The sequence below is a fragment of the Pieris brassicae genome, chromosome 3, assembly GCF_905147105.1.
Source record: "Pieris brassicae chromosome 3, ilPieBrab1.1, whole genome shotgun sequence".
In the NCBI taxonomy this organism is placed as follows: domain Eukaryota; kingdom Metazoa; phylum Arthropoda; class Insecta; order Lepidoptera; family Pieridae; genus Pieris; species Pieris brassicae.
The window spans coordinates 22,912,722-22,936,348 of NC_059667.1; the positions used below are offsets into that span (position 1 = coordinate 22,912,722).

At 37.9% G+C, this 23,627-nt stretch overlaps 3 protein-coding genes across 5 annotated transcripts; 1 reads left to right on the forward strand and 2 right to left on the reverse strand.

The window, feature by feature from the left end:
- Positions 1 to 239: 239 nt before the first annotated feature.
- On the reverse strand, positions 240 to 1,662 carry LOC123706695 (26S proteasome regulatory subunit 8). Its single transcript, XM_045656044.1, has one exon. It carries the CDS (start codon positions 1,507 to 1,509, stop codon positions 301 to 303), a length of 1,209 nt encoding a protein of 402 aa, XP_045512000.1. The 5' UTR covers positions 1,510 to 1,662; the 3' UTR covers positions 240 to 300.
- A 127-nt stretch (positions 1,663 to 1,789) lies between these two features.
- LOC123706693 (malonate--CoA ligase ACSF3, mitochondrial) lies at positions 1,790 to 5,443 on the forward strand. The gene is made up of 9 exons (XM_045656040.1): positions 1,790 to 2,137; positions 2,575 to 2,712; positions 2,819 to 2,911; positions 3,106 to 3,372; positions 3,517 to 3,694; positions 3,803 to 4,052; positions 4,129 to 4,329; positions 4,398 to 4,540; positions 4,609 to 5,443. Exons 1-9 carry the CDS (start codon positions 1,993 to 1,995, stop codon positions 5,057 to 5,059), a joined length of 1,866 nt encoding a protein of 621 aa, XP_045511996.1. The 5' UTR covers positions 1,790 to 1,992; the 3' UTR covers positions 5,060 to 5,443.
- Positions 5,443 to 13,788, reverse strand: LOC123706694 (proton-coupled amino acid transporter 2-like). 3 transcript variants are annotated; one of them, XM_045656041.1, is made up of 9 exons: positions 13,750 to 13,788; positions 11,869 to 12,073; positions 11,219 to 11,339; positions 10,985 to 11,097; positions 10,768 to 10,900; positions 8,848 to 9,010; positions 8,380 to 8,548; positions 6,564 to 6,689; positions 5,443 to 6,443 (listed from the first exon to the last, which is right to left on the reverse strand). In XM_045656041.1, exons 2-9 carry the CDS (start codon positions 12,065 to 12,067, stop codon positions 5,896 to 5,898), a joined length of 1,572 nt encoding a protein of 523 aa, XP_045511997.1. In that variant the 5' UTR covers positions 12,068 to 12,073; positions 13,750 to 13,788; the 3' UTR covers positions 5,443 to 5,895. The 3 variants fall into 3 exon arrangements, with proteins under 3 accessions (XP_045511997.1, XP_045511998.1, XP_045511999.1); XM_045656042.1 differs by lacking the exon at positions 13,750 to 13,788 and adding an exon at positions 13,302 to 13,343; XM_045656043.1 differs by lacking the exons at positions 10,768 to 10,900; positions 10,985 to 11,097.
- Between the last annotated feature and the right edge of the window lie 9,839 nt (positions 13,789 to 23,627).

The following is a 23,627-nucleotide window of genomic DNA, read 5'->3' on the forward strand; positions in this document are numbered from 1 at the left end:
TTATATTATATTAATAAAATTAATAACATATATTTCATAATAAATGATATTATTATTTTTCCAAGTTGTCACATATTTGTAATAAGCTTAAAAGATCGAATTAATAAATTGTGTAACAAGTTATAGATAGACCTTTTCAAGGTAAGCAAAAATTTAGTTCCCCTTCAGTGTAGGACAAAACAGTTAATTTTAAATCTATGCAGAACTTTTTGGAGGGATATATGTAAAAAAAAAAACAATTTGTAAAAGAGTTACATCTAATTAGTAAGAGTTTAATACACATAAAAGCAAATTATTAATCTATTTCCACAATTTCTTGATGGACATATTCTTTTCCGAATCTTTCTGCATGACCTTTGCCACTGCCATTTCAAAGTCTTCCTGTGTGACATGCACTCTACGTTCTCTTAAAGCATACATGCCAGCTTCAGTACAAACACCTTTCACCTCAGCTCCAGAAGCACCTGGCATCAATTCTGCAATCTTTCGTAGATTGATACCTCTGGTCAAATTCATTTTGCGTGAATGAATTTTCAAGATATCTAAACGGGCTTCCTCATTTGGTGGGGGGAATTCAATCTTCCGGTCAATACGACCAGGTCGTAGCAAGGCTGGGTCTAGAATGTCAATTCTGTTTGTTGCCATTATAACTTTGATGTTCTTAGTTGCCTCAAAACCATCCAACTGATTAAGTAGTTCTAACATTGTTCTTTGAACTTCAGAATCTCCACCACTGCCAGATTCAATACGTGAAGAACCAATGGAATCAATCTCATCCATGAAGATTATAGATGGTGCATGTTCTCTTGCCATAACAAAGAGTTCTCGAACCATACGGCTTCCTTCGCCAATGAACTTTTGTACCAATTCCGAACCAGAAACACGGATGAAAGTACACTCTGTGTGATGTGCTACTGCTCTAGCTAACAGAGTCTTCCCAGTACCTGGAGGGCCATACAAAAGCACACCTTTGGGCTGCGCGATTCCCAAAGCATCAAACAATTCAGGATGTTTAACAGGCAATTCAATTACTTCTTTTATCTCTTTAATTTGTTTGTCCAAACCGCCAACCATCTCATATGTGGAATCAGGGACCTTTTCCACCATCATAAGGGACACTAATGGGTCCACTTTGTTGGGTAAAATCTTATGCAGAGTATAACTCTCATTACGCAGTGCAACACGACAATTGGCGGTAACATCATTGATATCAACATTTTTATCTAGATCCACAACAAATTTGCCTTCTGGGTGGACTTTTACAAGGACCTTTTTCTTATCCATCGGCTTAACTACCTCGCCGACATACGAACCTTGTTCTTGTAAGAGTTGAAGCTCTTCTCGCAACATTCTTACTTTGGCGTTGAGTTCATTACGTTGAGCTTGCAATCGCCGCAAATTTTGTGATTTTTCAGCCACAATGAGTTGCAACTCTTCAATCTTGGTGATATAGTAAGGGCGAAATCCTTCACCCTTTGCGGGGTCTACGTCCATCTTCGTGATAGTCATTTTAACACTTTGTTGTTATCTCATTAATTTCGAAATATAAACAAATTACATTAAAATAACAATTAGATGAATAGCAAATAATGATTGGGATTTGAAAATGAAGACATCAAAAGTTGAATTTAAAATTTTGACAAAAGACCAGACACGAAACTACAAGTCACTCCACAGATTATACACAGATGTTTTAGTTTAGTAGTAACGTAGACTCAATATTTTAAACATAACACGAAACACGTTTTTCAAGCACAGTCCAAATGAAAATAAAAAAAATCTGGGCACGTAACTTGTCACAACTGTGTAACAAAATTGTCATGAAATATTTTGAACTTTGTCCGCGTATTATCTACATCGGTAAATTTAACAAATTTTATTTCTTCGAAACATATCGGTAGAAAATATTTAATCTAGAAGTGTACATTTAATGCCTTATGAGGCAAAACATTTAAAATAGTGTAAAAATTGAAATCTCTTACAATATCTACTATGGGATTAATATTTCGACCCCATACGTATCACCGGCTTTTCAGAAAACATATTGGAATATGTTTCAAAAGAACCTGCCATGCAGCTCCAAAGAAAGAGAACAATTTAGATCTGCTAAATTCCTTTAACCAGGATGTTAAAACAGGTATGTGTGAATTTAAGATATTATTTAGGCATAAAATTCCTTATCATACAATTTAAGATAGATTGTTGTCGCAAAAATAGATAATATATCTATAAATTGTCGTTTATCATACTTATTGCATTTAATCTAAATTCCAAGAAATAAATATGTGACAATTTTTACAAGTTTAAATAGATAAATCTTAAAAGATTTGCAAAAGTTGCTTCATGTAAACTAGGACTGTTTCCTGCAAGCAGATCTTATACTGTTACTTATAGAAATAAAGATAATTTTAGCAATATATTCTTACAAAAAGTATTGACTAATTTGTCTGAATTAGATAAATTTAAATTTTATGCAATATATTAATTATATAGTTAAAAAGTTTAACTTACTATGTTGTCTATTTTATCTTTTAGTGGTTTATAATATCTATTGCTTGTTAATATTGTTGACAGGTGGAGTCATACCTGTTTTCCGAAGAGCACTTTTATTCCCATCCAGAGTAGCAGTCCAAGATGACTCTGGAACATTTACCTATGCTGGACTATATCATGCAGCAAATGATCTTAGTAGGGACATTGCAGCACAGTTATGTAAGACTCACCTTCGTTTTAAATATAATTGTTTAACAAAATTTGTTGCTAGACAAAAACATTATACCATAAAAATGAAAAAATACAAAGTACTTGTTTTTTTTAGTGGGTGAAACAGAAAGGACTATTGGATACCTGTGTGGCAACAATGTTTCACATGTCATTACACAGTGGGCAATTTGGATGACAGGAAATATAGGTAAAAAAAAATAAAAGTACAATTGCACCATAAGATATATGGTAAGCTACATTCTATCAACCTTTATAAATTAGTTAACATGGTCCATTAACTAAGCACCTCCAAAGGTTACCTCTTTATTTTGAAAATTTGGTAAACTCAATTTAAATATGTATTCTGCTAATGTTTTTATTAACTATAGTTCTATATTTCAGCTGTTCCATTGACACCTATACACCCACCAGAAATGTTAAAATACTTCATAACCGATAGTGATGCCGGTCTAGTCATATGTACAAAGGAACATGAAAACTTACTGAGACCAGTTACATCTGAACTTTCAAAGCCGTTATTAGTATCAGATCGAGATAAGGATAAAGATGAAGTACCAAATCACTGGAAACCAGAGACCGGTCTAGGAGAAACAGGACCAACAAATTTATGGTATGGTGGAAAAGATGCTATGTTGATTTATACTAGTGGTAAGTTTAATACTATATTCAAATACAAATATTCAGGGCATTAAATTAAGAGACAGCAGTTTACTAAATAATTTTTTTTTCATTGTAAGTTCTAAGTCAAACTGTTGCTTTTGTCAATATTGTGTATTTAAAATTTTATTATAGGCACAACCAGCAAGCCAAAAGGGGTCGTCTGGACGCACAGGATGCTGGCAACCCAGATTGCAGCTTTACATAGTGCATGGCAATATTCTGCCAACGATGTTGTTTTACACACGTTGCCGCTGCATCATATACATGGACAGCTCAATTCCTTAAATGCCACATTGGCTGCGGGGGCCAGGTGAGGTTGAAGAAATTAATATGATTAGACGAATCTTGTCACTTCTTCAAATCTAAATGGACGTAAAATAAAGTTTGTTTATTTAAATTCAGTAAATAAATGTGTCAGAATTCGCATGCTGCCGTCGTTCGCGTCGCACACGGTCTGGTCCCGTCTTCTGGGCAAAGGATCCGAAGAGGCCCGTATCACGGTGTTCCACGGAGTGCCGGCCATGTACGCGCGACTGGCGGCCGACCACTCCGCTCTGTTCAAGGACAGTAAAACCGTGGAGTACGTCCGGAACACCTTGAGTAAGATGAGACTGATGTGTGCGGGCTCGGCCCCTCTGCCCGAGACGCTGTTCAATAAGTGGGAGGAGGTGAGTTGATGGTTTTCAGCATACACTTACTATAAAAATTAATGAATCGTAACTGTTCCTCTGTAACGATTTCCAGATCTCCGGTCTTCGCTTACTCGAGCGCTACGGTATGTCCGAAGTGGGAATGGCCCTGAGCAACCCGTACCGACCCGTAGAGAAGAGGCGAGTGGGCTGCGTCGGAACACCGCTCCCCGGGGTGTCGGCCCGCATCGCGGCCCCGCGGGACGAGGGCCTCCGGCCTCTGGTCACGGTGGAGAGTCGAGCACCGGACTTACGGGTGAGTGGACCGATCGTATTTCGCGTTCGACACGGCGAACGGCTAACGACACGTCCACCTCGATCCAGATATCGCCGGAGAGACTCAGTGTCGCCGAGGGCCTCGTGGAAAACGAGGACCGGGCAGAGGTGAAAGTGACCGTGCACGAGAAGGAAGGCGACGGCGCCATCGAAGGCGAATTACTTCTGAAGGGACCCAACGTGTTTACCAGGTTAGAGTTCTTAAGGTTCTCTTTTCTTTTGATTTCCATTGAACTCTATCGACGTTTCCATCCACCAGATATTGGAACCGAGCGCCGAGCGTCGACGGCGCCGACTTCACGAGCGACGGCTGGTTCCGGACGGGAGACGTGGCGTCCTTCTCGAACGGGTCGTTTAAAATTCTCGGCCGGTCTTCCGTGGACATCATCAAGACGGGGGGTTACAAGGTGAGCGCCGTCCAGGTGGAGTCGGCGATTTTGGAACACCCGAGCGTGGCGGACGTGGCGGTTCTGGGGATCGAGGACGACAGCCTCGGGGAGATCGTCTCCGCCGTGATCCAGTCGAAAGAGAACGAGAGCGTGTCGCTCCAGCAGTTGAAGGACGTCGTCGGAAAGAAGTTGGCTCCTTACCAGCTGCCCAGGACCATGCTGACGGTCGAGAAGATGCCGAGAAACGCGATGGGGAAGCTGGACAAGAAAGAGATCAGGCGACTCTTCGCGAAAGACTTGGTCTTCAAGAGATCCCAGTGAGGCCGCGGCGAAGGTGGCTCCGTATAAAATATATTTATTCCTACTTTGTTAACTTAACGGTGAGAGAAACCGAGAGCTGTGAGAGAAAGAGAGGTTTATGTTAAATAGAATAGGTTCAATAAGTCGAGAAACGTCTTACTAATATGAATGTAAATATATTGCAGCTTCAGTTTAAGTTAAAGATGTATTTTTTAAACGAGTTTTTGTATTATTGCATTTTATAATTATTAAAATGATGATTCCATATTAAGGTGAATAAGGGTTAAACGGTGTCTTTATCACTAAACTACGACAATGTCGTCGGGTATTAGCGAACAGATGAACAGAACAGAAAAAATTAAAATATTATGTTATTTCTTTGAATAAAATATTTGTTACTTAAAATGTATTTTATTTACACAGCTGTACAAAATATATTAATTACATAGAGACGATTTAGTGCATTACTTAACTCGTATTTAGGCATATAGGTTAAATATGAGATTCATTGTCTACCTGTCAAACACGACTACAGACTAATTGTTGTTATATGCACGACATACGACACTAGCTACAATAAAAAACATAAAAATATTGTTGAAGACAACATATATTGTAATTATTAACAAAGTCAAATTATTTTCTAATTCTAACATAAAAATACTAGGCGTTACGGACGGCACGGCGATAAATATTATGCCATCACGTTAATCGTTCGTAACTTTCAAACATTACATACAGCAAAGACACACTCTATAAGTTACGGAATCTTACATTCTTTTTAGGACCACCTTAAGTACGCCTAGAAAGGCAGGCCAAACTGGCAGTGTTAACACCGTCAAATGAATGATATTATTTTACGTCATTTGAATGTTTCTCTCAATAAAACTTCTGGCAGCGGCGGTAGAGTTGACTATGCAGGGCGGTGAAAAAGATGCCGACGATATCGCATCTGACCAACTTGAATATGTCGCTAAAGCAGTAGCCAATATACCCAATAACATGACAAGCACTGCCAATACTATATCATACCATTTTATATTATATTCATCCATATCGTTTTCGCCCATTTTGCCTAACGTATTCGTAAATGTCTTGTATTTCGTGTCAAATGAATGCATAAACAACGCCAGTCTTGACGGATCATTGCCGTTTTTTAATTTTCCCAACGTCACTTTATGAAGATTTTCAGTTTTTAATTGACTATATGTTGCACTGTTCGGTAAGGAGGACTTTTTATAACACAATCGAAGGAAAAATATTGGTGGAAATATAAACATGAGAGGACCGGTAAGCGTTGAGCCAATTAAGCCCATGACTAGATCGAATCTTGGCACGGATTCACCTAGAAACACTGCGAGTGCGATGATACTCGACCGAATTACGCACCGTTGTATACAGAATTCTGAAAACACAGTAAGAACATTTTAAAATGCTATTATATTCAAGTACTGTTACTATTTTTAGTCTCATTAGTGAGAAACGAAGCTTTGAATGCTCAACGCGCAGACTGGATTGGTCGTACCTCTTGGTATTTTAAACACATCTTCTATATGTTGAAACAGGGCTGAGTTGCTGACGGCGCTCGAAAGGCAAAGTTGCAATGTGACGAGAAGAGCCACTATGTATAGAGTTATTGATGGGGGCAACCCTAAAACAAAATCATATTTATTTATTAACACTTTGTTGCATAACAATATAAAAATTTAACATAATTAAATGAAAAGGAAGGCAACTGGCGGCCTTATCGCTTTCGAGCGGTCTTTTCTCCTGAACCACTATGAGAAAAAATAAATAAATTAGATATACATGAGGTATATAATTTAATACATTTTTTTGGCTAGAAGTGCAAAAATTTATATAAAATATAGTATTAGGACAAAACTTAACAGGAACAAAAAACTAACTAAACTAAAAAAGTATATATGAAAAATAAAAAGTGCACATGAATCACGATAATTTAAGATCAGTCGCGTGTCAGATAGTAGTTAGTAAGAAAGTTACGATACGATGTGGACAGGTAATGTTTGTACAGGAGAAATTTAAAGGAAGATAGAGAAGAAGCTAAGCGAATAGAGACGGGAAGTGAATTCCATAACCTAACTGCAGAGACCTTAAAGGAATCGCCATAAATACTTTATGAGATGGGATTTAAAAATATATATCTTCAAGCTATAGTTATGAGCTTCAAAAATTTGAAATCGTTTTTGAGGAAGAAAGGAGTTTTAAGATTGAACAGGATGGAATATATTAGATGGAGAACGTGAGGATTACGTCGCTGGCGACTGGATAACCAGCCTAGCCGATTACGGAACGCAGAGATATATGCGATCGCCGGTAAATAGCGACGCCACCTCCACGCATTACCAATCGATCATTTCTTATTAGGTTGAAACCGGAGGTTAGCTACAGGAATGCTTTGAGCATTAAAATGGATGACATTCAAGTGTTTCGATTCGTCTTTGAATACAGCTGTGAGGATACTATGCAGACAGACAGAGAGAGACAGATACAAATCAAGAGCTTCAATAACAATAAGTAAACAAACGAGGTCATAAGATACCAATTAAAAAAAAAACTGTTTATCACTTGAAACTCATGACAGGAAACCAATAAGTTTTGGCAGCCCAGATCCTTAACTTATCGGCATGCTCATGAAGCTTTATTAATATAGGCCTAGGCTTCTCACTGGATCTTATTCCCATTCATGGCAACGGGTCAAACGCTGCTCCGTTAAATTAAGACACTTTAACAGTATGGATATCATATTCGCAATGGAGCCCGGACTTTCATCCTTCGCTTCATTAACTCCACTTAGCAACAGACACTTTCGCCTACTGCGCATCTCTTGTTCATCCTGCACTCAAAATAAAATCGCCATCTGTGCCTGGAAATTATCTAGGAAGAATAGAACAGAACTTTTAAATACTTCAAACTCCCTAGCAAGTGGAGTTAGTTCCAGCGAGGGGACCTATTCGGAGTTGCATTAAAACGCTGCTAAAACTCCACCATTTCGGATACATCCCTTAAAGACTTTAAGATCCTCCATATTAAGGTGCAAGTGAAAAATAGGCCAAGTGAAGTGATTATCAAACTTTAAGTTAATTATAGTTAGATAAAGGATATTATATTAAGGAAAAATAGCGATTAATGTACAGTGGGACACTAGTTCATCACTGGAACCGTATGTAATAAAGTTCAAAGCAAAATACTATTTTATTTTAGTACCTACAAATCGCGAAACAAGCAATTAATGACGTTATGTGGTAATTTAATAGTTACCAAGATAATACATAAACTCAAATTATTTAGTACAAGCCACACAATAAAAACTCCCCAACCTTGTAGTATATTGCTGTGTACATTGTTTCCATATCTCTTGGCAGCTAGGAATGAGGTGACCGTGAACATCGTTCCTGTGACTGTGAACGCTCCCAGCACGGCCGAGTGAATGCGACGACTGTCTTTCATATCTACTTGCAGGGTTAGCAGCATTGGGTGGATGTCGAACTGGAAATGGGATTTTGCTATAGCAAAACACTTTTCAGGAATTCATTAACTAAACTAAATTCCCAAAAAGGAACCATGTCAAATAATGAATGCTCTATTCTTATTTTTGAAGGACATAAATGTTTTACAAATACTGTTCTTGCATCGTAGTAAGTACTTAAAATTTCAAGTGTCATGTGTCTTAGGTACCTACAGTTGAACCTTAACTTAAGAAAAAATATTGGGTTGTGCGAGTCTGCTAATATATATTATTATAAATTTACGATGCTCTTACTCGTCTTTACTTCAAATGTTCTAACCTGATAAACTATGATGCCATAAGCCACCAGGAAGTCTCTAGAAGTGGGTATATAGGCTACTACGTCCCCGGACGGAGGAGGGGATTTATCATCATTAATTATACAGGTCCATGTGGAGATAGCCACTGTAGTTACAATGAAAACTGATGCCAACGCTAGATGCCTGTGGGAGAAAAAAAAATGTAACTCTTTCTATTATAAGGCTACGGAAAACTAAGATTTTGTACTTATTTAGGTAAGATAGCGCTGAGTAGGACTCCCGTAACAAAGAAAACTAGTATGCACCACTGACCGCACCAAACAACATAATTCAATTGCAACCAAAGAAAAAACACACTGTGGTTAGTGTGTTTTTTCTTGGTTCCCAAGCCAGCTGGTCATCGTGGGGATTGTCGACCACTCTCTTCCAGCTCAGAAACGAGATGACAAGCACTATAAAAAAATTTCCAAGTACAAACACTCAAAACCCAATCAAAAGTAAGATACTTTATATCGCCACTTTGAACTGTCTATCATTGAGAACACACGAAAACCGAACAGAAAAATGGGACATACTAAGATTAAGCGAAATAAGAAGAATAGGCGAAGGCATCAAACATCATAAAGAGTATATCTTTTATTATAAAGGTGAAACAAAAGGAACCTATGGAGTAGGCTTTATGGTAAAAAAATACTTACAGCCACAGATATAGAAGAATTTAAGGGCATATCAAATAGATTAGCCATCCTTAATATAAATTTGCCAGGTTTCAAGGACAAATGGTCGATTATATAAATTTATGCACCTACTGAAAATCATGAAGAACATATCAAAGACAAGTTTTACAACCAATTAACTTTAGTTTTACAAAATACTTTAAAAAACTTCATAGTTATAGGCGATTTCAATGGAAGAATAGGATGCAAACGTCCTGGCGAAGAGAACATGATAGGCAACAAGGAGCAAAAATGGAGAACAAATGCTCAATCTTGAAAGCCTTAATACAACAAGGAATACCAAAAAATACATACGTATAATTAGAAATATATATATACAAGTAGCACGGCTTATATAAAACTAGAGATAAGGCGTTCCTATAGCCAGGGGTGTGAGACAGGGCGATCCTTTGTCCCCGAAACTCTTGTCTTGCGCCTGGGAGAGATTTTGGTCCCTTAAGGAAGTACTTAAAAGTAAAGAGTTCCCAATGGCAGCTAAGAAAATGTTCTATCTATATATCCTACCACGTGTCACATACGGATGCCAGACTTGGGCATTATCTCAGAAACATCTTCTAAAGTTGAGAATATGCCAAAGAGGAATGGAATAAGCATGGTGGGTGTTTACACCCACCTCAGTTTTAACTGAGACATCGAAAAAGAGCAGAAAGGATAAGATCAGCGACCAAAGTACCGGGCTGATCCGGGCACATGACGAGAGAAAAAGAAAGCAGTTAACAGTCAAAATAAAGTAACATCAGAAAATAATGGAAGCAGCTGGAAGAGGCCTATGTGTCACCGGACACGCTGATTACCCAAAACGGGTCAAGTTCTGTATTAGATTAAGTGTTATTTATGTATTAGAATTAAGTTTTTTGTATGTAACTTAAATAAGTGTTAATATATTATACTGGGTGTCGTCAATAAATTCTTAATAATAATAATAAGGTCTCCCATATGTCATGAGGTTTTTGAAGCACGGGAGTCATGTAAGTCTAACTCCCTGCCACCTGCCGTAAGCCGCATTAATTCTCTAAATATAGCCCAAAAGATCTTTACTGAATTACTAATCCATTTACTATCCACTTATCTTCCATTAAAGTGGAACCATATTTTGATTATTTCAGCGTCAAGTAGTGTCGTTTAACTTGTGACATACGTAATAACTTAAACAAGTGAAAGCTACCAAACATGTTGAATGTTTATTGTACAATTTAAACTAACTTCATATCCTTGGGTGAACCAAGCCACATCACTGGGCAGAGTAATAGACCAATGACGACCATCCATACGCAGTATGTGATGCCAACGTCGCCATCAGTTATTTTCCACCAGAATAACTGCATGCTTTGCGATGCTGAAATCATTTTTAAGAAATGTACCTTTGTGATAAACTTCTCAACATATCTCACTACTTTTATAATGTATTTAAAAAATATACCAAATATGAAATTCGGGACGCCTGCGCTGAAAACAGTAGCATCAATTAAGAATGTGACAATACTGCGAGAAGTCTTTCCAAAAGCTAATTCTGCAACTGCTGCGTATGGAAATCTGGAAAAAATATATAGTGTCACGGAAGGCCAACCGTAACAGTGATTGCCACTCGTTGGTATAAAAAACTTCCATCATGGTTTAATGGTTCAAATGACTCTTTAAAAAGAACCTTTATTACCGGCTCTTTTCTCTTATATTGGGCGAGATATCGTGTGCTAAAATCCAACTTCTGCCGAGCAGCACTGCAGTGTAGAGCTGTAGCGCGATAACAGCCAGCACCAAAGGAATGCCATAAATTCCTAGAACAAAGCTTAGTTGTAATACCGACAAATTTTTCCATTTAAATTCCTGCTGCTAGTAATAGTAAATGTTTTCTGTACTCAATGATACATTCTTGAAACTCCCAAACAAAACACCAGCCCAGTAATCCGTATTCGATTCTGTGGTTAGGCTATGGTTAGGATATGTTTCCAATGAGAGTTCGTTAGACAATAAATTAGATATCCAATTACTAAGCGGCCCTGCGGACATTCTAAATAAAGACTTACTTATAAACGGTAATACCGTTTATAGAGGCCTATTCTCCTACTCTTTCACACTGTTCAACCAAAATTCGAAACTTGTTAGGATTTTATTTTGGGGTCGCCATTCTTTTATCGTTCTACATATTTTACCGGGTTTCATGGTTACATATCCGAACACGACACTAAGATCTAGCCGTCATTACGTTGGCCTGTCTTTAGTTCATGGAACAAAGTCACTGACAGTTTTAATGCCACTTGTTTTATGGTAGACTTTAAATATGTTGAATAAACCAGAGTTACATACCACACGATATAATGCTTTTCGGCAATGCTACCACAGGAAACACTCCAAATAAATCAATTATGCACAGCATTGTGAAGATAACGCTTAGACCTCCCGTGGTCTCTCCAGCTGTATAGCTATCGTGGTACATCATCACCTGAGTGGGTTTGGCTGGAATGGAACCAATCACGTTTTCTTCGGATATACTCAGTAATTTCATGTTTATCTGAAAAAGGTTTTAAATAAAGAGAATTAGTGATTATATGTATATAATGTTGGCTTGATCTTATCTGCATATTTTATATGGATAGTCTATTTAATACCTATAACTATTTCATGATAGTAATTTCAAATTATTTATTTATTTATTTAGTTACACTTCGTTACACTACAAAATAAAAATAAAAATTAACATAATTAAATCAAAAGGAGGGCAACTGGCGGCCTTATCGCTTACGAGCGATCTCTTCCAGGCAACCACTGCGAGTAAAGAAAAAGATATGTATTAAATAAGATAGGCAAGTAGTGCAAAATATATGTAATGCACAGTTATTAAAACAAAAACTAAACAGGAATAAAATATTAAAGATACATTAAAGAGTAAAAAGACACATAATATATAATTATATATATAATTATTAGCAGATTTACTAGATTAAATCTGTATTCAAGTAGATCGATACAAGTAGGTTTTTAAATTGAACTTGTGTAATAATAATACAAAGTGTATGTTCTAAAAGAATACTCTTTTTGTTATAACTATAATAATGCATAATATGAAAGTGATATCACAATATTCGTTTATTAAAATAGTGATACGGCTAAAGTGCCCTCTTTGCCACCAGCTTAAGAGTGCCATGTCAAGAAAAGGTTATCCTGAAGCACCTCCAGTGATCGTGGACTCACTGTCTTACTGACTCACTGTCTGACTATAAAATGTGTATTAAACCTACACATTTTATACGTTCATAACTTAAATAACTTATTAAGACAGTGAGTCCAGTCCATAGCAATGGATTTAATCAACAAATTACTCATGAACATTTAGTTTTCGTTTATTTATAAATGCATTTTATTATATAACGAAACAATTTCGTATTAATTTTTACAAAAGAATAGGTGAGAATAGGTTCTTAAGATATTGCAGGTTCAATACAAGAGATTCGCTTGGATACATAACTATACAGATCCCATAACATTGTGTATTTTGATCCACCAAAACATGGACTAACTTTCAGGTTATATTAATTAATATCAAGAAAATAATTGGTATCCATATTTTAATCACGTTTACCAGAACCTGTTCCATGGAAACTTGTGACGATTGACGTAGTTTTGAGATCTTTACTCGAAGGTCAAGCAATGATTGTGACGTTGTACCTTCACAACGTAAGTGTTCAATTTTTAAGAACCTAAATGTTACAATTAAAAACTTAAGTAAACCACACACGTACGGTTTCATAAAAATATTTTAAACTTTGTTCTTTCAATTAGTAAGGGCGATCAGTATAATTTGCCATGAAAGGAAAGAAAGTTAAGTTAAGTTAAGGCTTCCAGCTTAAACTAATAAGTAATAATTATAATGAAACTCGACTACACCCCGTATGTCAAAAACGACAATTATGTTAATTTCGGAATTATTAGGTGACATTAATATAGATTCAGGTTCCTTCTGAATGACGTCAAAGTATAATCATACATTTCTAGCTCTTGAATGAAACATATTTTAGGTTTCGTTAATCGTATTTTTTGCGTTCGACAACTGTCTTGGTATGCTGTCATGTCATGTTCTAACTGCTGAATCCATTTTGATGAAATATCTCTATTTGAAATAAGACCATCACGTCGGTGATAATTTAAAGTTATTTTTGATAAAACACAGAAAATTTGAGTAGTACCTACCTTATATAACAATAGTCAATCAAAAGTTAGATAATTTTCCCTTTTTATTCAAGAATAAGAATGTATTCAATAACTTTGAACAACTGCAGATAGCGACGTCCGTTTCCAAATTATTTATTGAATCTAAACAAACTCTAAATTAGCTCATAATCCAGTTTTTTTAATCACATTACTTAAAACATTTTAATTAGACTACCAAATTTGTTAGTTGCATTTATGACAAACATCATGTATTGATGTGCTATTAATTGAATGAAATGTATGATATTTATATCTAAATAGGTATATATCTCTAGGTGTTTCCATTGAGTACAGATCTTGAAATGTAGAATGGAATAAATGAGGGTTTAAATATTGAAACAATCCTCGCTAATTATGTATTAGTTTTAATTTACTAGTCCTGGATTACAGCACTAAGTAGGTAGAAACTCGACGATACACCTTGATAAGCCATGAGGTAAAATAAGTTATAACTATGTATTCAATTTAAGTTGGGACTTAGTTCTACTTACAGTTTCAAAGAGCAGATAATAACTGAAGACAGCAAAAGAAAAATATCACTTTTCTGAAATCATCACTACTAACATCGTAAACACAGCACTTATTTTTTTATTATATAGATTTCATTCTAAATGCATTTATTTAAAAACGGGAAACAACTAATAATTGAAAAGTCGTCGGTTTATATATTGTAATTTAATAATACCTAGTCTACGTAAGAAGTCGAATATTATTTAATTCGGCACTTTAACTGTATGCCAGCCAACATTCGGTCTGACGTGCGCCTGTGGTTGTTCGATCAATTCTGAGGCTTAGATTAACACAATAAGCTGATTCCATGCGACTGGACAGTCCCGAACAGCGGTGCATATGTAATTACGCAAATTCAGGTTTTACGAGGTCAAACACCTACGTCCTTTTGGGAGTACCCTTACCAGTGAACCGAGTGCAGTGATTAAAGTAATAATCCAAAATTACCTGCAAAGTAATTCTCATATTTTTATCCTAGAGGTACTTGGAAAATTGGGATATTCAGTTCAAAGTTCAGGACGCTTTCGTAGTATGATTAAAAATTTGATTTAAATTAAAATAATTTTTATTTATTGTTATTACGACATTACCGTGAATTAGTTTTTTAAGGGTAGTATCGTAATAATATATTCGAACCTATATTATTTCATTTGCTATTATGGCCACATCCCTAATGACTCATACCGCATTCTTACCTTTTTAACAGTTCTTACTTTATCTGTTCTTAGAAAAGTTTATAGAAATAGCAGTTGGCGTTCTAAAAGTTGGGTTTGAATTTTGCTTAGAGGACAAATAAATAACTTTGAAATAATTTGTAATGAACGTATTGATTAGTAGTATTAGTAGTAAATGATAAATTATTTTAAGAATACAGAATTCGCCGTTATTACACATACATTGGTTTGGCAACATGACAAAAAAAAACAGAATGTATTTTTTCCTTTAATCTCGAGACGAGTGATTGATCGTAACACGATATCCAATAAAATAATACTAAGTATATAATATTTTAATATTTAATTGTTGACACAATTTATTTCTACGCCACTGTACATATTCTTCGTGTAATTCAATACTGTCTATTAAATTGAAGCTATATTTTGTCGACATAAAACCACACTCTATTATAACTTCAGCGTGTGACAGTACTTCAAAGACTTCAGGTCATCTGAGGTGACCTAAATAGTCAATAGATATTGTTTACCGACTTTGAAAGGAGACTACTTATAGTCTTGATACTCACAATTAACGAGGTACCATGACGACCTATGACACTTACTTTTGGGTGCACCGAAACTTTTTCGTCTTTCGCCTTTCTTTTAAAGTCACTGCATCTTTCATTGTTACAAGGCATACCAAAATAATAATACTATCACTATCTATATACTATAAACATTAATATTATTATTATTAGTATTAATAATTGGTGCAAACGATCAACGTGCTTATATCTTCGTCTCAGAATTGTGTAATGTTTTATATCAATTGCGACAGCAAAAGGTGTTTATAACGAATACACAATACAATACTAACTTAAATGGAAAATTAAATAACTTTCATCTAGCTTCTATCTAACTATAAATATTGCCACTACATAAAAATACGCCCCTCGAAATACGATAAAAACACACCCTATTCTCATACAAAACACCTCTTTAACTTATGTGATAAAATAAACACGGCGATTGAGTACATTCGATATTATACACAGCATAAGATATATCTCAACTCTAAAGCTCGCGTGCAACATAGTCACACAAAGTACAATTAAATCAACTAATAAGCAAAGTAAATTAAGACTCGACCATTAAAATATAGCAGGGTTACTTAACAAACAAGATTTAATTAATATAGGCATCACAGACCTGCAAAGAAATTTACAACGTCATATGTTTCAAAGAAACTTTTATTAAACAAGGATCGCCGAGGAGGATCGTGCGTCTTAAAAAACTGTAGGTGATTAGTACGTGTCGTAATGAAACAGTGATGTGTCCTGACAAGGACAGTTGTAAACGTTATCGTCATGAAACAATAATTTGTTCTGAAAAGAACAGTTAATTGGCGTTATCGTTAGACCACGATATCGAACTGTTCTGAGAAGAACACGTTCGTACCCTTCGACGGTTGCGCGCAGAAAAGGACATTTGTATATAAATCTACAGTTTTTAAAAATTAAACACATTCCACATTCCATCTTCACCTCTTCTCAACGAATTATTAGGAAGTTTTATTTTAACCAAATAAGGACCAATCAACTTAAACCAAAACAACCTAAAAAACAATTTGCAAATAAATGCTTGGATAATATGAGAAGGAGAAATTTTATCACAGTCCTGTTTTCCATCTCATAAACGGGCAATGATCGAAAGCATATTACACTTAGTCGCTGTAACATCAGTTAAGTTGCTTATTTCGAACGATAAGTTATCTGATTTGGAATCCCATTTCACACCTAAAAGTTTATGACAGTCATTTGAATCAAAATGATCTGCTTTCTGATGATTGGAAGGTAAAGAAGAAAGTAGCTTTTCAGAATTACTTGATCATTTAAAAAGATCTAACCCACCAGCTGAAAACATTTTAATAAGTTGAGAGGATACTTCAACTGCTTCGGGAATCGAATCACAACTACAACAAATATCGTCCATATAATAATTACCGCAATCGATAACGTCAGCAGTCAAAAGATATTTGCCAAAAGTCCGAAGCGCTAAATATGGGCTTGAAGAAAATCCAAAACAAACGCGCTTCATTTCAAATAATTGTAACGGGTCAGATGGATCAAATCTGTAATAAACGCGTTGATATTTATTATATTCAGGAAGGGTTTTTAATTGTAACTACATCTGTTTAACGTCAGCGGAAAATGCGATAGGGAACGTTCTAAACCGAAGTAGAACTGCAAATAAGTCAGGATGCAAATTGGGACCGACATCAAATCATTAATTGATATGTTATTATCAGTCTTCGCGCTGGAATCGAGCACCATTCTGACTTTGGTGCTTATAGATGACTCACGAATTATGCCATGATGTGGAATAACGTATCCTATATTGTCGCACCGATCTACTGCAATCTAGGTTTCACGATTAAAGAATTAATGGAATATTTAATATTTTTGTCAAAACGAGAGGATATAACTATGTTTATTAGTTGTCCCTATTATATCATTCGAACAGCCACCAAACCCGTTCACTTACATAGGTTCGAAAAACGTATTGTAATTTAATAGATAGTAACTTTGTACAACACTCAGTTGCTATAAAATTATTTTGAGAGCCGTTGTCTATAAGACAACGCAAAATATGCGGGGCAGTACCAAGTAAAACCGTTGACGGTTGTGATATCAAAGTATTCGTTTCATTCTGCAATGAACATAGATAAATCGGCACGTGAATGTTATTAGGTTCGTCTAAGGAGCCAGATGCGACACGCGGAGTAGGTACTATCGCCTAGCAATGACTCACGCTGCGACTCAATGGCGCGAGCGTTTGATCACAGTCCATCGATACCAGGTTCGAACGGTTTCGCCTGTTTTTTCAAATAAACTGGGATTTGACGAAAAATGCAGCAATGTATTGTGCGTATTGGAATTGCACGTTTTACAACTTTTAACAGAATATCAATTTGCAGTTTTATGTTTTACGCTTAAACATTTTACGCAATAATTCCGTTTTTTAATGATATTGAATCGTTCTTTTGCATTTAATTTAAAAAAATCAGGACAACTGTATAACTAATCGTGAATTTTACTATTACATAAAGGACATTTTGAATTAGTTTGAACAGAATTAGAAGTTACAAAAGATTTTACGCTTTTGGAATATTTATTATTAGCCGGTTTTGTCATAGTAGAATTTGTTCGTTCCAAAACTTTACACTGTCCCCTTAAAAAATAATTAATTGCGTATAACAAGGTATTTTTTCTTACCTAAAGGAATTTTCAAATTAAATAATTGTTTCGTAGTCTAATTTTTTAAGTGGCAAAAATTAAAACAAAAAAAAACCCAGTTTATTAGGTATTTCTAGTTTTTCAAAAGCTGCGGTTGATGTAACAAAATTATCCAGAAAACTATATAAACCGTATGTAGACAACGTTGTTAATGTCAACACAACAAAAATTAAAAATATTATCCAAATAATAAAAGTCAAGTGAGTCTTGATATTTCTCAATTAAGGTAGAATAAATTAAATCTTAATTATTTGCCGTTGGGTTTATGACGGCGATCACAGTAAGAGCCATCTTGTTAGTTACCCACAAATATAGAACATCTTTTCGGTATTTTGAAATTTCCCTATTGTTGTGCACTAAATAGTTATAGGCTTCGTAGAATGAAGTCCAATTGTTTGGGTAGCCATTAAATTGTGGTAATTTAATTGGAGGCAATGTTAACTTTGGATGATCTAATTTATCCTCAACTTTAATAGTTTTATTTTCCTGTAGCTTACCCTCTATGGTTGCGTACAGGTCCTCAAAGGACTCCCATGTGTGAAAAGACGGAGTGAATTGACGATTATGCTTCATTTTCTCAATATTTCATTGAGATCATTCATTAAATTCAGTACGCAATGCTTGAATATTATACGTTTTGATTTGGAAAATTTTTTCGTCTTACTATGAAAGTTTAACGTCAAATCCTATAATGATTGAATCTTAGAAAAATACGAGTTGCATTAACAATATGGAACATGGAACATGTTCCAACTGGTTTGGTGAACATTCACCGGCCTTTGTTCTTGTTCTTTTATCCATGTTATCTACAAATAATTATTAATTATTCCAAAATTAACTTTATAAAAATAATTAAATAAAATGAAATATCAACAATACGATTAAATTCAACCTTAAACAGATTTATTACTAACGTTAACTGTGAAACAATTTTTAGAAAAAAGTGATGTAGGTTGATATAATATTAATTACGCTTTTTTTTAATGTAATAGCAGGCAAACGGGCAAGAGGCTCACCTGATGTGAAGCGATACCGCCGCCCATGGACACTCACATTGCCAGAAGGCTCGCAAGTGCGTTGCCGGCCTTTCAAGAATTGGTACGCTCTTTTCTTGAAGGACCCTAAGTCGAATTGGTTCGGAAATACTTCAGTGGGAAGCTGGTTCCACATAGTGGTGGTGCGCGGCAAAAACTGCCTTAGAAAACGCTCAGTTGTGGAACGACGGACGTCGAGGTGATACGGATGGTATTTTGTATTTTGCCTTGACGTCCGATAATGAAACTCAGCTGCGGGTATTAGACCGAACAACTCTTCTGAACACTCCCCATGGTAAATGTGGTAGAAGATGCAGAGGGACCCAACATCTCTACGCAACGCCAAGGGATCAAGCCGCACGGAAAGTGATTGGTCGTCGACGATTCGAACCGCTCTTCGTTGAATACGGTCAAGTGGAAGGAGCTGGTACTGGGGAGCTCCCGCCCAGAGGTGAGAACAGTATTCCATGTGGGGCCGAATTTGCGCTTTATAGAGTTGCAAGCGGTGGCTTATAAGCTTTTTGGAGGCTAATTTAGCCTTCCCTTCCAAATGACCGCGAAACTGGACGTTATTCGATATGTCAACGCTCAATATTCCGATGTTAGCTGAGGCTTTAAGGAGAGTGCCTTCAAAGAGGGGAGTAGCGACAAAGGGAGTTTTTTTTAGCGGAAAACGCGCAGACTTGTGTCTTCTTGGGGTTAAATTGGACTAGATTTAGTCTACCCCAGTCCGAGACTCCACGTAAAAGAGTTTCGACTTCAGACACAAGTTTGTTCCGGCACTCATCAACAACAGCCCGAGAAATACCTGCCCGGCCCGTGTAAAAAGTATCCCCAGTGCTGTCGTCCGCATAGCAATGAAGGTTGCTAAGTTGCAACATATCATTAATATACAGAATAAACAGGGTCGGGGATAGGACATAGCCTTGTGGGACACCAGCATTGACGGATTTAAGGTCGGAGCATGCTCCGTCGATGACGACCTTAATGCTCCGATCAGCGAGAAAGCTGGAAATCCAGTTGCATAATTTCTCGGGGAGCCTATAGGCTGGAAGCTTCGAGAGCAGTGCTCTGTGCCACACCCGCCAGCGCCTCCCCCTTGGACTCAATTGCCTCTGCTCACCTATGTGTAAGGTATACAAGGAGGTCACCAGCTGAGCGACCACGACGAAAGCCGTACTAAGAATCGCTAATCAGCTGGCTGCCCTCTATATACCTCAAGAGCTGGCCGTTAATAATGGTTTCCATTATTTTGGAGAACAAGGAGGTTATTGCGATTGGGCGATAGTTGGACGGATCAGAGCGATCGCCTTTTTTTGGGATCGGATGTATCAAAGCTGTCTTCCAGCACTTCGGAACAGTGTTGAGGGAGTACAGGTACCGGAAAAGGCGCGTTAGGACCGGAGCCAACTCAGGAGCACAAGTACGCAGCACAATTGGGGGATGCCATCAGGCCCGCTTGACTTATGGATGTCCAGGGAAAATACATGTTTACGGATAGCACGTTGCCGCTCAACTCAACGCTATCAATCTCTACACTGTGGGGTATGCGGATGACATAGCAATCCTTGTATCGGGGAACTTTGAAAGTACCTTATGTGACCTCATGAGGAAGGCTTTCAGATTGATTGAGAGATGGTGCAGTCAACATGAGCTATCTGTCAACCCATCAAAAACAGAACTGATCCTTTTTACTAACCGAAGAGTCCTTGGACCGCATAGACTACCAAAACTCTTCGACACAGAATTAAAACTAAAAGAAAACACGAAGTACTTAGGTGTGATTCTAGACAGTAAACTGCTCTGGAATAAACACCTGGAATACAAGCTAATCAAGGCAACGATTGCGCTTTACCAATGCAAAAAGATGCTTGGCGTGAAATGGGGTCTATCGCCTAAGATTACTTTATGGCTATACACTGCCGTAATCAGGCCAATGCTAGCTTACGGAGCCCTGGTTTGGTGGCCGAGAACAGAGCTCCAAACGGCAGTAATCAAACTTGGACGCTTCCAAATGCTTGCGTTGTCCGCTGCAAGCGGCTGCATGAAAACAACGCCTAATGCAGCTTTGGAGATAGCCCTACAAGTTTTGCCTCTGGACCTACATATACAGCAGGAGGCGGGACTGGCTGCCATCAGGCTGAAGGTGCTGGATCTATGGGGCAAAAATCACTACAGCACACACACAGCGATTCTTAACAGGGTGATAGAGTACCAACCTCTATTAGCCGCTCCATGTAATAGGATCGCAAATCAGAACATACTTAACAGAAGATACCATGTGCAAATGAGAGAAGAGGAATGTGATAGATCACCCCTGAATGAGCTGCGCATATACACCGATGGCTCAAAAACAGGCTGTGGCTCTGGAGCTGGCATATTCTCTCTTGATCTCAATATCAACATACACCTACCCTTGGGCACATACAGCTCGATCTTTCAGTGCGAATGTAGTCGCTATAACTGAAGCAGCCAGAGCCGTGCAGCGGTTAGGAATTAATAACTTTTGTATTAAGTTCGTATCCGACAGTCGTCGTCTGTGCTGATGGCGTTGGTAAGCAAAAAGACCAACATTAGACTGATACTGGAGTGTCACGATGCACTGGAGGCAATAAGCCTGACAAACAGAGTTACCCTGCAGTGGATCAAGGGACATAGTGGATCACTTGGCAACGATGCTGCCGATGAGCTTGCGAGAAGAGGTTCGGAGATGAGGCCTGCAGGTCCGTATCCGCTCCTTCCCTTATCCTTCTCGCAGGTGCGAGCCTGGGTATGCCAGAGATCCACAGAGCTCCAACATCAACGTTGGTCACAAGGTGCGGGCTGCAGAGAGTCCAAAATGGCTCTGCCAGCAGTCAACCGACAGCTTACCAAACAACTTCTAAACTTGAATAGAATAAATCTGAAAACAATGATAGGGACAATTACGGGTCATTGTCTCCTTAATAAACATCTTTATGTCCTAGTCGCGACAGACAGCCCCCTGTGCAGAGGCTGTTTCAGCGCAGAGGAATCAGTCACCCACGTAGTCCTGGAATGCGAGGCTGTGACTAAGCAACGTGTCGGAACTCGGAACAGTGAGGTCGCTCCGTGAAGCCTGCGAGGTGCCCAGGAGACTTCTGTGCTTCTGGAAGGAGTTAGGCTGCCTTAGTTAGCCAGGACTTTACGCACAATGGACCTATTGAGCGTCTAAGTGCGGAAACAGAGTCCACACATACATACATACATAGCACGTTGCCGGAATGTAACTTCAGGCATCGTAGTATCACACCGCAATAATGTCGGTGGTTCCTTCCCCTGATCGTCCAAAGTTGAGTTCGACGCAAAGAGACAGCCTAGAAGATCGGCCTTCTCTTTTGCAGTATGAGCCAGTGAGTCATCCTCCCTATGCCGTGGTGGAATAGAGGGCTTACAGAAATTCCCTTGGACAGCTTTGGCAAGAGACCAGAAGCCTCGAGTTCCCGAAGGAAGGTGGGCCAATTTCTCACCAAACCTGGCAATATGCTCTGACTTTGCCTTAGCGATTTCCCGTTTGAAGGACCTAGAGGCTGAATTGTATGCTTTTTTATGTTCGCCGATAGCCGCATCACAGGATGTCACCGCTTCTGCCCAGGCTTTAAAGCATTCACGCTTACGGCGCAAAGCCTCTTTGCACGAACGCCTAAACCAAGGCTGGGACTTGCCACCGACCGGCACCGCAGAGAATGGAATAAAAAGTTCCATGCCCTGCAGGAGCACATCAGCGACAGAGTCAGCGACGGCATCCGGAGTACTCAAGAACGAAAAGCAAATGGGCCCCCAAGGGCAGGACGCAAAAAACGACCGCATCCCGTCCCAATCTGCTGACTTATAGTGCCACACACGGCGACAGCCCGCAAAGCTAGGCCGTAAAGGGCGCGTGAGCGGCACAAAGCTCCGTACTACACAATGATCTGATGAACCCAATGGCGGGTCAACAGAGACTTGGTAGGTCTCCGGATGTGAAGTCAGCAGAAGGTCCAACAAAGAAGGTTTATGACCATCCACATCTGGTATTCGCGTAATCGCAGGGACCATTTGCGTCAAGTCGTAGGCTAAAGCAAAGTCGTGAAAGGATCTTCCCGCGTGATCGGTGGTTTCAGAGCCGAGCCAATTGGCATGGTGGGCGTTAAAATCGCCAAGTATCACGATTTCAGCGGTAGGAATCCTTTCGAGCAGGGAATCTGTAGCCATTTGAATGTGCTCAATGAGTCGGTCAGTTTCGGTATTTCCGCTATGCGTAGAATTATCATTTTCACCAAATCAGGCACAATCTATTATTAAATACGTAAATACGAAATACGGATAATAGATATATAAATACATATAATATTTTAAAAAAT

What these genes read in the sequence shown, in the direction of transcription:
- LOC123706693 (XM_045656040.1), top strand. Translation starts at nt 1,993, where the DNA reads ATGGGATTAATATTTCGACCCCATACGTATCACCGGCTTTTCAGAAAA. An exon ending in TTGGATGACAGGAAATATAG is followed by an intron (nt 2,912 to 3,105) that starts GTAAAAAAAAAT and finishes TCTATATTTCAG; the next exon opens with CTGTTCCATTGACACCTATA. An exon ending in TGTTCAATAAGTGGGAGGAG is followed by an intron (nt 4,053 to 4,128) that starts GTGAGTTGATGG and finishes AACGATTTCCAG; the next exon opens with ATCTCCGGTCTTCGCTTACT.
- LOC123706694 (XM_045656041.1), bottom strand. Translation starts at nt 12,067, where the DNA reads ATGAAATTACTGAGTATATCCGAAGAAAACGTGATTGGTTCCATTCCA. An exon ending in GAAAAGCATTATATCGTGTG is followed by an intron (nt 11,340 to 11,868) that starts GTATGTAACTCT and finishes GCTTTGTTCTAG; the next exon opens with GAATTTATGGCATTCCTTTG. An exon ending in ATGGCATCATAGTTTATCAG is followed by an intron (nt 8,549 to 8,847) that starts GTTAGAACATTT and finishes TCCCATTTCCAG; the next exon opens with TTCGACATCCACCCAATGCT.
- LOC123706695 (XM_045656044.1), bottom strand. Translation starts at nt 1,509, where the DNA reads ATGACTATCACGAAGATGGACGTAGACCCCGCAAAGGGTGAAGGATTT.